The sequence below is a fragment of the Marmota flaviventris genome, chromosome 5 (assembly GCF_047511675.1).
Source record: "Marmota flaviventris isolate mMarFla1 chromosome 5, mMarFla1.hap1, whole genome shotgun sequence".
Classification (NCBI taxonomy): domain Eukaryota; kingdom Metazoa; phylum Chordata; class Mammalia; order Rodentia; family Sciuridae; genus Marmota; species Marmota flaviventris.
Window position 1 is genome coordinate 150,770,332 of NC_092502.1, and position 12,590 is coordinate 150,782,921.

The following is a 12,590-nucleotide window of genomic DNA, read 5'->3' on the forward strand; positions in this document are numbered from 1 at the left end:
TTCTGGTGTGCTATTGCACAGCAGTGTGACTACAGAGAATGATAATGTGCTTCATATTTCAAAAAGATAGAAGAAAAGATTTTGAATGTTACCAACATAAGGAAATGGTGTTATAAGAAGTGGATATATTTATCCTGCCTTGAACATTACAGAATGTAAACATGTACTGAAACATCAAACAACATGTACTGAAACATCAAAAACCCCATAAACAAGTACAACTTTTATATATCAGTTAAAAACAATTATAATGAAAAGAAGGAGTGGTACTAAAATGTAAGAGAGAACACAGATATCTTTCATTGTATAAAGATAGGAAAATTAGCACTTTTTTTTTTGCAAAAGTACAAGAATTCATCTTTTTCATTTCTGATTTACCCACATGAGTTAAAATAACTAACTAGGGTCTTCTATTGTATATTCTTGTTAATATACATTGAAAATTCTATGGATGTTAAAAATGCTACCTGACAAAGAAGTTAACTCTTTCACATTGAAAAGGGAAGGAAAAAAGAAAGAAAGAACAGCTGATTAAGAATTGTTTGCAAATACTTAAAGAGTATAAACAAATCCCTCTTTTCCACCTTGATGAAATTGGAAAACTAATTAAAGATGCACTTTCCAAGCGAAGTATTACTGGGAGACTTCTTTTTTTTTTCCAAAAGGAAACTCAGAAAAGGTTAATAGACAAAGACCTTGGTACAGAAACACTTATTATATGGATAATGAATTATGCAACTTTTGTTTTAAAGAAATTTGTTATGCACTGATAAATACAAGCCAAGCATGTAACACGCATAAAGTTATATGGAATCTACACATGACTATCAAATAATTGTTGTTAAATTTGTTTCTTCAAGATGGGTAGTTGCAACATGAATGTATTTTCTTCTCCTTGCAATAATATTCCATTTTAAATAGTAGACTGGTTCTTTAAAAAAGGGTCTGAGAATTGAATCTTTCCTCTGTTGTTTCAGAGACGTTATTACTTTTACTTTGGTTAACTTTAAATGGACTCAGTTGTCCATTAAACCACTGGGTTTAAAAATAAGGAAGCATAATTTCTCCACCTGTGGCTCACACTTTTGAGTTAATCAAATTTAACCACAGCTGACATATACTCAAAGAACAGTGACCCCCCCCCCCAGGGACTTTGCAGCAAGTAGCTTGGAGCTCAAGCCAGCCCTGTTTCCAACAACTTCTCCTGGCTCCTCACTCTCCTGCTTCAGACTCCTGAGCCAAGCTCTGGCCCATGAGTCAGAGCAGGGCTCCTGCTCCCTCCTGCTCTCATCAGCAGGCACCCTTCCTTCCACTGTTGTACACTGCAAAGGTCAACTCCCAAAATGATCACAAATTAATGGTTCACGTCCTGTAAACACACATCTGGGAGCCTGTGATGTTGCACAAAAGGCCGGGTTAGCTCACAGAGACACTTACAGCAAAATCACACCCAGTGCTCTTTTGTATGTCGTCCACTGTCAAGCCTTCCCAGAGCTCGATCAGAGTCAGCCCTTTCTTACTGTCCACGTCAAACACAGCCTGTGGGAGACAAGAAAATGACAATGACAATTTTCATCACCATAATTATTTTACAGTACAAAACAAATAACCTCCCAAGTTTTTTAAAAGACAGACAAGATCTAGGACAAAAGACTCTGAGAATCAGCAATGAAAAAAATGTCAACTTTAAGCATATAAATGAACGTCAACTCCCTAATCAGCAATTAGATGCAGAACACTATCGGTGTTGAAGAAACAACTGTTGACTCTTGGTGGCATTTGTTAGTATTGTAACCCAAGTCTAACACTTTTGGTGAAATGATCTGAAGAAAGAAAAAAATGAAGAAAGGGAAGGAGGGAGGCAGGGGATACCTGAATGGAGAAAGGACAGGGATGATTAAAAAAAAAAAAATGTTGATAAATGGTGTTAGGTGAAGAATTACAGGAAACAAGATAGGGTAATCTGAAATGCCTAAAGGTAATATAAAAAAAGAGTTATCCTGGCTGTGACAAACAAGAGAACCAGTCCAGGTAACCATTAAACTATGAGCTGTTAAAACGCTCCCTTTAAAATCTATGAAAATACTTACATCCCAAGAGGAGAGTATGAAAATCTCCTCTTGGGATGCAAATCTGATGCAAATCAAATGAAGACGCTATGCTCAGTGCAAGCATGAGACACCAAGCTCACCTTGAACATTTAGTTGCTACATTCTGGTCTAAAGTCCCAGGTGATGGTAGTGACAACTGCCACAGCCTAACCTTAGTGGAAAGGAAGGCATCAATATGACCTTCCACCTCAGCATTCCTGTCTACTGATGGGAAGCTCTAAGCACAAGAACCGCTTCCCTGTGACTTTTCCCCCTACTTCTGCAGTGCTCCTCCAGTACGTTAGGCACTGTTCCCTCTTTGAGTTCTCATGGTTAGCTTCCTCTTTCTCAGACTTGAATGTTATGCTTCCCAGATCTTTCTTCTACTCTGGATTTAATTAATTCAAACATTATTTGCAGGCTGAGAATCTTTATTTTCTTCTTTTTTCCGAGTCCAACTCTGAACTGTCATTTTTAACGCTCCTGGCTAAAAGGCTAATATCAGGACACAAAAACATGCATAGGAAAGAATGTTGCTTTTAGAGCTGGATGAAAATTACAGCTCTGCTGCACGACAGCTGAGCACCTCTTGGTGAACCTGTCTTTGCATCTATAGGCATGTGTCACGAAAAAAACACTCCCCAAGACTGTGATACAGTCAGATACAATAAGAAAACACACTCAAAGTACCAGGCCAGAGACACAGCAGGGGCACGGTACAGCCATGTTCTTACTCCTAAGCAGCTTAACTCATCATTTCTGTGTGAACCCAAACTCTAAAATGATTACTATCTGCAGGTGATTGATATTTTCCCCTAGAAGCAAAACATCCCAGGACCGGAGATGCTTGCCTTCCCTCTTTGCTTGATAACCTGAGAGATTATATTGAAAAAGGTAGTTTACACTTAAGAGGAAATATTTTAGCAAATATTCCTTTTGTTTGCACATTTTTAAAATACTCCTTAAAAAGAACTATTTTTTTTTGGCAGAAATGTGCTTTGGTAATTTAGGAATGTCCACATATTCCATTAACTTACTTCATCTAAAATGACTTTTTTTTAATGGACATTCCCCTTTAGAGAAAATGTGTCTAGAGTCCTATTCAAAATTATTTACTTTTCTCCTGAATTATGAAAAACTGTAAATTTATAAAAATGGAACAAATAAAAAAAAAGGACCTCTGGATTATGTTATTAAGAGCAAGCACAGAGGTGATTTAGACAGAATTAGGCATAGTGAATATAAGGTTTCAGTAATCAGGGAGATTAAACTTACAGCAAATTGACTCATTGCTTTAAAAAATGTTAGCATCTTTATCAACCCTTAATTATTTCCCATGATATATTAGAGAGCCAACAATTTATTATTTTTAAAAAGAAGGAAACAACTTACTTTAAAAATATTTAGGAAGATTTCCACTTAGTGCTATAAGCTATAAATAAAACTTGATAAAAATGAAGACTAAAGCCTAAAAATTACCATGAATTATTCTATTATCAAGAATAATTCTGGGCTGTGAGCTGTGGTGCATGCCAATAATCTCAGCTACTTGGGAGGTTGATGTAGGAGAATCACAAGTTCAAGCATGACCCTGTCTCTAAATAAAAAGGGTTGGGGATGTAGCTCAGTACTAGAGCACCCCAGTATTCAATTCCCAATACTGATATAAAAAATATTGAATCAAGAAAGTGCCTCCTTTCCAGTTGACTTATGGGAATTACAACATTTCAACACCTGAAATTCAAATCTGGAACAGAAAGATGACTGCAATGCTTCTCTGATCTGAGCGTCTTTGGGTTGTACCAATGGCCAACATTTTCCATTTAAGAAGAAAATTCTAGAGAGGCACTGAAATAGCTGGTGTGTTTTGAAGTCCCCCTATAAGAGAGGCAGAAAGCATTCAAGGAACAAATATAGTTCTTGGCTCAGTGTAGGGTCTATACTGTAATGTGCACCCAAATGATTAAAACTCAATTTTGACTGAGCTTCATAAAATGAAATCCAACGATTTGTACTAGGAAGTACCAAACCAGGAAGGCAAGGAAGTAAAGTAGGAGTGATGAATGTGCCCTTAACTCTGCATATATCATCCAGCTTGACATCTTAATAGTCAAAATGTAGGGATCAATAAAACTCCTCTGATGATATACTCTCAGTTACCAAGGATAGCAGTTCGATTTTGTGTGTATATATTTCCAGAGAGTTGCCCATGAAAAATTTTACAATTAGAAACATTAAATTGATGAATTTTGCTATTCATTTTACCCACAGACTCAATTAATCCTATGACTACTGATGTAATACACTTTCAGGAGGTGATAAAGAATTCTAAAAATGCTTCTAAATAAAAAAGGCTGTGGCGGATATTGGAGGGAATAAAAAGGACAAAGGCTCCCTACCTTCTCTGTAATGATGCGGTTGACACACTCTTTGCCAGTCAGGGGCAACGTACATTTCTCCATGATTTTGTGGACATTTCCCTGTTTAAAAGAAAGAAAGAAAGAAACATCAGAACAAGAAGTTAGGGAGAAATTCTCATTTAGAACTGATGTGACCATGAGACATACAGGAACTATCAGAAAGACTGTCTCCTAGGCACAGGCTATCTTAAAATTTTTACACAGGTAAGATTTGACTTCCTTTCTGGAAGCAGCATCTGTCCCTAAAATAATTTAGGGATGGTGCTACATGAACAGTCAAACGCATACATGATTTCTTTGGGAAAAAACCCCTGCCACAAATTTGGACTCTCGGGCCTTGGGTCTTCTGATGTGCAATCTCACTTCTAATATCCAGCTTATTTTTTCCTTCCAGGGAATGGTCTCTAGGAAAACATGTGAGCAGCTATCTGCCAAGTATAGAAAGCACACATAGAACATAAAAGCTAAGGTCCCTTTTAAAAATAATACATTTAATTTCATTCGTTAAAATGCAACACATACCCAGAAAATAGCAGTATCTTGTCTTTCTACCCAACAGGAATCCATTCCTTTTTCTTTTCTTTTCTTTTACCCTCATTTCCTCTATATTTCTATACATTTTCTTCTTATATCCACATTTAAAATTATGTTTGCCTTGCTATTTGTGTCTTGACAAATTAATTTTATTTATTTATTTTTATTATTATGTGGTGCTAGGGATTGAACCTGGAGTTTTGTGCATGCTAGACAAGTGCTCTATCACTGAACAACATCCCCAGTCCTTGGCTAATCAATTTTAAACATTACCTACTGATTTCTTATCATGGTAGAAAAGGACTTAATTCTCTTACAAATGCTACTCCCACCCCCCACTGTCCCCTCCATCATCTTCAATTCTCCCATCTGAACATGTCACAATTTGTAGTTAACTCCATAGTCAAAACTTACATCATTCTGACCTATGACCATATAAAACTGATCACTGCTGGGCCACGTGGTATAGCATATTATGATTATGGTTACTTTTTTTACACAGCTCTTTGCTCTTCCTGGAGTCTGTCTGAGCTTCTGTTTGCTCATTATTGAATGTGAGCTGGTCTAAATGCATGTTTTCCAACTTTCAATTAGCCACAGTACCCTTTCTTCACACATAAAACAAAAAGCAGGATTGAGAGTGGAAACCAGCTTTCTGACTTTCAGATAATTTTCTTCTGATTGTGATTACGCTCCTTTTTTAAGTATCAAACACCAGGAACCTAAATTGCTACTTCCCTTGAGACTGAAGTCTAACTGGTCACACTCTGGATCTTCTCTTAAAAAATGGCAAATGCTTCTACTGCTCCCTTCTAGATATAAGCACACCACATACCATGTCACCATTGTCTTTAGCCATCTCATTTTTAACCCATTGGAATACTTACCTGCTACCTAGTTTATATCTCCCCCGGAACTTGCATGAGACCAAGTATATGATCAGAGGCAATGAATTTCTGATAACTGTGTTAAATTAAGATTTTACTTCTTGAGGTAACCAGTTAACTCTGAAACAGCATACATTTAAAGGTTTTGGTGTACTTATTCAGCATGAGGCATAGAAGGTATTCAATAGGTTTGGAGTGAATAAATGAATGAATGAATAGCAAAGGAAAGAGAAGTCTACTGGACATCTTGGATGGACTTTTAAAAATGGACAAACTCTATTATCTTAATTCATTCAAAACCAGTGCTAAATACATATGAAATACACAGACATCATACAAGAAAATTTAGAGATATAGAAAGAGAACCTTATTTTCAGTTCATTTCTAATTATCTATTTTCCTTTTGAGATTTCAAATCTGGCACATATCATGGAAGCCAAATTGAACAGCTGATATTAATGATGAATATTCAAACTTCTACAGTTGTCAGGTCTTCTTACGTTTAATATAACTCCAATAAGGCACGTCACAATGAATTCCAAGCTTGACTTCAAACAAAGTGAACAATCTGTAGGCCTCTGAAGAACATTTTCTGCAGGGAACTCTTAATATTGTTCTCATTACGTGAGCAAGGTCTACAGTACCCTTTCTTCACACACATCTGATGTGAAAGCAGCCAATTGGATTTTAATGAACAACCAATTTCATTTTAGGAAAAATCACTCTTTTCGACTGATAGCATCAACTGTGTCCTATGATAGAGACCTTTTATAGATCATTTTCTGCATAAACAAAATGACACAGTGGTAAAAAGTATGGGCTAGAGCCAAAGGACCTGACCCTTTTCCACACTATCTGTGCAAGATCCCTGTGCCCATGCTTCCTCATCCACCTTTTTTCACATAGTTATTGATAGAATTAAGTGAAATTCAACTGTCTGGTAATTAGCAAGTACTCAATAAATGTTAGGTGGTATTGTTTATATACTTTATATTTAACATTTCTATACCTACCCAGGGAATTCAAGGTCCTTTGTGAAGTAATCTGACATAGAATTACACAGAAAATGGCCTAAACACAACTCCCGAGACCCACAAAACTAATTAAAACATGATTCATATTTGGAGGCAAACTGTAAAGCTTGCCTAGGAAAATGGCGTCAAGTATAATCTCATAGTTAGAACAATGTAGCTAGATGATTCCATTCACATGTAGCTCCAAGACATAGCAGAGATCAAGGGGAGAGAGAAAATGAGATGCAGAAAGATTTTAAAATGTCACAATTGCAATATTCAACAGCAGATTAGCTATGAAGACAAAATACGGCTGACTCCCACTTTAGCACACTGCTCTAACTTCGCGGGGCTGAGCCTTCCAGGGTGGTGTGGCAGCTGCATATATTAGTGATTCACAAAGAAGGAACAATTGCTGAGCTTATAGCGTTTAAAAATAAACCCTAATAAAGACAGGCAGTAGAGTGTGGCAACAAAGAACACTATATGAGGAACCCAAGGACCTAAACTTTGCCATTAGAAAGCCAGAAAGCCATTCTCTGCACTGCAGTGTTCTCTTGAAGTGCCTCATCCTCCTATGCAATCACTGTAGAAATCAAATGGAATGTTCTGGAATCTATATACCAAAATCCAGGGTTGTGGGGTCTTGTCTATCTTTATCTTTCCTCATTTTTCTTGCCTTCCTGTAGAAGAGATGTCAGAAAAGGCAGAGGAATAGCAAACGATTGTTATGAGGGTTCCTCATTTCAGCCTGCTATTGTTTCTTGACTTCATCACAACCTTGATGAACACTTAAATCCATTTCTTTCACCTGCTTCCCTAGTTTCTTTCTTTCCCCTTCAATGGTTAGAGGCCTCATGTAAGACTTGTACTGACAGCATTTTAATTCTTTAGATGTCTGTATGAAATCCTAGACCTACATTCTACAGTAACGTACAACTCTGGTTTAGTGATAATAAATCCCCTTGCTATCATAACAATGTCTAATGCTATCACAGAGAACTTGATCCCAGATAGCAAGCTCTCTTTTGTATAACAGAATGATTTTTGCATTTGATGTTAAGGGTTCATTGACCTGAGGCAAGTGTATAAGCTTTTTATAAGATGTTGCTTTATATAAAAACTCATTTCACACTCATCATCTGTGTTAGGTACTTCCTAAATGTGGCTGCAATATATTTTTGTCTTTCAGGAACCGTCTTTAGGAAAGTCTTAATAATCAACTGCACAGAAGACACAAATTCTAGAAATCAGTTGTTCCTAAAAGAACTAAGCCCTTGTTAATGCTCACTGATACCTGGAACATGACCCATCACCCCAGATTCAAATGGTATCAACTTCCTATCTATCTTCAGGACTTGGCTCAGGTATTATCTTCTGTGAAGAATCTTCTCCAATATCTCCTATCTGCTGCCTGCACACCAGTGTCCCAGGGGCATCTCTGGTCTAGAGCATCCCTCTTGGGTGCTTCTGTGCCTCCTTCTCCCACTACCGGTGTTGAAACTGTTGACGTACGACCACCCTGCAATAGTTCTAGAGCTCCCGGAATGCTGAGACCATTCATCTTTGTATCTACAGCAATCAGTAGAGCTCTGGCAACACAGTGATCAATACATTCCGTTTGAACATTACATTTCTAATTCAAGGAACTCCTACAGAGTTAGAGCTATGAAATACCACAGGACTGCATGCCTCCGGAGCACTAGAGGCTGCTTTCTAGTTTTTGGATAAGTACTTGTCCATTCCCAGCACCTCTGTGTTCACTCCAGGAGGAGCATGGCTGAGAGAAGCATGTGAAGAGGCTCACAAGACTTTAGGGAGACAGACGAAGTCATGATCAAGGGGAGAAGAAAAGATAATCCAGGACTGAAACAGGCAATATGCAAATTTAAAAGGGCAGATGAAAACAGAATGAATTATCCTACCTCTTACACCTGTTCCTTTTTAGTCTTCAAGGTTTGCCATAATCTGCTAAAAAGAGGGGCTACAAGGGCTGAACCTGCAAGGAGATATTTAAAACTTCGCCTATTACACATGGAAGCCAAGGAAAGGCCTCTATTAGGACTCGCCAAAACATCACAAGAGAAGGTTGACAGTCCCCGTTCCTGGGCCTCTTCCTTCACTCCACTGATTTTTTTAAAATACTTTTTTAGTTGTAGATGGACCCAATACCTTTATTTTATTTATTTATTTTTATGTGGTGCTGAGGCGCAAACCCAGTGATTCATATGTGCGAGGCAATGCTCTACCACTGAGCCACAACCCCAGACTCTCTCCCCTAATCTTAATGCTAAAATCAAATGAACGTACCCCCAAATATAAAATATCAGGAAATATTGTATTAGAAAATCCATGACTGTCACCTCACTATGATGATTGACTGGTAACCAGAAGAGAGAAATGGAATTTGCTAAATAAAGAAAATCAAGGTAAACAGAATAAAAGGACAGAATGAAATGACTCATACTGAGTTCATCCTCATGGGATATTTTTGGCCTTTATACAGCACCTACTCAGTAGAGATTCTGGCAATCCACCGGGGACTTTGGTGGAGAGGTTCAGCTAACTGAGAGAACATTTGCTGTTACAAATGATCTTTATCACTCATGCAATAACCGTTTGTGGTTACTGGGAATTCACAAGGGAAAAACTAGCCAAATGAGACAATGGATACAGCAAGCCATTTCCCTGAAAATAGTCTTCAGGGTTTTGAGGTCTTAGAATAGAAGGCCCTTTTTCTTCAGTATAACACAAAAATCATTATAGCAGCTGAGCCTTTATTTTCTCTGTAAAGGTTGCATCCTGGGGTCTCTGATGTCCAGAAGGCAGAGGTGACAAGAAGTTACTTTCCCCTTCCAATCATGCATTGGAAAGCCACCTAAGAAAGCTTCACTTAGCATTATTTTTCTTTCCATTTTTTTAAAAAATGTGAGTATGCATGCACATAAACTCAAAGTTATGGAATTTTAAGTTATGGGCTTAACTGAATTCTGGAAGACAAGTTTAAGAGCCCTCTGGCTGTTTGACTGTGTTACACCTTTTCATCCCACAGAATAACGTTTGGGGGGGGTGAGGCATTTGATCACAAGAGCAATTAAAAGGCAAAATTATGTAATAATTTGATTTTTTACTTTCATTTTTTTTGTGGTACTAGAAATTGAACCCAGGGCCTTGTGCATGCTCTATCACTGAGCCACACACCCTTATCCTGCCAGGCTATTTTTTTTAATAGTCAAATTTTTTTCCCAAATGGATCCTGGCTACTATATTGACTAACAAACTACAAAAGAGTAATAAGCTTTGAGGAATGAAAATAAATTAAACCAGTTGAAACTATATTAATTAGGAATTACTATTCCTAGCCAAGGAATACTTTATTTACCTTGGGATACTTTTCAGTGTAGCTGACAATTATCTCAGGAATGATTCCGAAGAAAGGATTAAAACAATAAAACTTTCTTTTTTTATTTTTAGTAATATATTTGGTCTGAAAAAATATAATGAATAAACTTGAATAAATTTTTATGATTGTTCTTCACAGAAAATAAAAGAGAAAATAGTCTTCAAGATTTCTTTAAGAGACCTGTGCTACTAGACACTGATTGAACTAAATCAGAAAATCATTCCCTAAGATTTACTCCCACCTTCTTAACAATATAATTATGATTCTTTTATCCCTTGAGAATCCAGACCTCCCACTGTAATAAAAATAAAATCTAAACCTGTTTTAGAAATGCAGGCCTTATTTATGTTCTCAAAAATAGGTGGCCAAGCTTCTCTTGTTTACAGTAAATGACAAGTGTGACTGTTTCTTTGCTTTTGTGCTCTGGAAGTTATACTCTTAGGAATACATTTCCAATACTCAAAACTGAGAACAAAACCCTTGTTCTATGTTGTTCATGGTGATGATATTTGCCAGAAAACTTTAGCAAAAGAAAATTGAGACCCAGAGGTAGGAAGCACAGGCTTGGTTTGGTTTGGTTCTTCATTTTCTGCTGCACTTTTATCAGAATATTTAATCCCTGTGGAATTCAGTTTGTCCGTCTTTGGAAGGGAAATAATAAGACCTATGTCACAGGCGTACTGTAAGAACAAAATGGAAATGATAAACATGCAACATCTCAGAAAAGACCAAAAGTCCTCTGTATGTTCAACATAACATTATTATCTGAATAATTAATGAATTCAACAAGCATTTATGGACACTACTGTATACCAAGCACTATTCTGCTGAGTGCTTCTTACAGACAGGACCCCCCCTAACACCTCAGGAGCTTGACACATTCTAGTGAAGAAGGTGGGTGAGGATCATCAGAAGAACAGTGAGGGAAAGCCTCGCTGGTATTTTGAGTCTGAGTGAAGTGAGGGAGTGAAATATATAGACATCTGGGGAAAGGTATTCCAGACATGGAGAATAAGTGCAGATGCCCCGGGGCAGGACATAGTTTAGAAGGTTCCAAAATTTTCAGGGAGTATGGCTGGAGCTAAGTGGGGGAGAGGGAGCAGAGTTACAGACGGAAACAGAGAGGCAGGGAATGGCGTCAAACCAGGTAAGCCCTGGAGACAGCGGCAAAGTGTTTGGACTTGAATCTAAGCACCACGTGAAACCATAGATTTTTGGAGCTAGGAAGAAATGACATGGTCTCATTTATGTTTCTTCAAAAGCCACTCTGGCCACTATGTGTGTATCTGTGCACTTAAACCTTCTCCCTTAGCATGTCCTTGTTCTCAGTCCTACACTGCCCTGTGTCTAGTTCTCCATCCCCTGCAACCCCGCTCTCCCTCTCAAACTCTGCCCCCACCCTTCAGCCCTGCCTGGAAGTGCTCCACACGTCCCACTGGAAACTCTTCATTGCCTTGCACCCTTCCTTCTTTCTTAGGTGTTAATTCTTCTTTTCTATGACTCTTTCTCCAGGGGACTCTGAGCTGCCTAGAGAAAGGACCACATGTCACCAGCTTTTATATCCTCAGACCCCACAATATTACCAGCACATAGTAGGTCCTCAATGAATCAATACATTCATATAAGGAAATTCTATCAAATTTCAAGACAAAGCAACAAAAATATCCCTTTGGTCATTCATACCATCTATCTAAATGCAGGCATCAGACAGGTGTTGTAACAAATTTTTCACAGAGACTTAGAAATCAGGGTTCTTGGGGTGGGATCTGTCTGTGAGAAGCCCGAGGTAGGACAGTGCTTTGTGTACAGTGGTGCTCAGTAAATACTTGTTGGCGCAATTAAGGCAATGTTAACTGTGCTTGGTGAAGGGAGGGTAAAGATCAAAAGGCGGCATGGGTGTCTTCAGACAGGGACTGGGAAATCACCACTTCTCTATTGGGCAAAAAGAGGAAGAACATGATTGGGTGAAAGGATGGATACCCATGGGAATGTGTTGGAGCTGAGGCAGTTCTGAATCAACCCTGCAGAGCTGTCTGATAGGTAGTTAGAAATATAGTTCTAGATCTCATCAAGAGACTTCTGATGTGGAAAAAAAAAAGATTATGGAGCCACTCAGTGAAAAATAATAGTTGCTCCAAAAATAGTAGATGGCACCTAGGAAAAGTATACATGGTAAGAAGACAAGGGGGCTGAGGATGGAGTTCTGAGGAGTCCTGGCAGGAAGCTATAAAAAGGGACAGGGC

The 12,590-nt window shown here is 38.1% G+C and overlaps 1 protein-coding gene across 1 annotated transcript in view; it reads right to left on the minus strand.

The window, feature by feature from the left end:
* Oxct1 (3-oxoacid CoA-transferase 1) overlaps nt 1-12,590 on the minus strand; it is a 134,150-nt gene that overhangs the window by 11,019 nt on the left and 110,541 nt on the right. The window contains exons 15-16 of the mRNA XM_027936258.2: nt 4,490-4,570; nt 1,438-1,539 (exon numbers count right to left, since the gene is read on the minus strand). Of these exons, the coding sequence (XP_027792059.2) occupies nt 1,438-1,539; nt 4,490-4,570 (183 nt within the window). The remainder of the gene's footprint in view (nt 1-1,437; nt 1,540-4,489; nt 4,571-12,590) is intronic.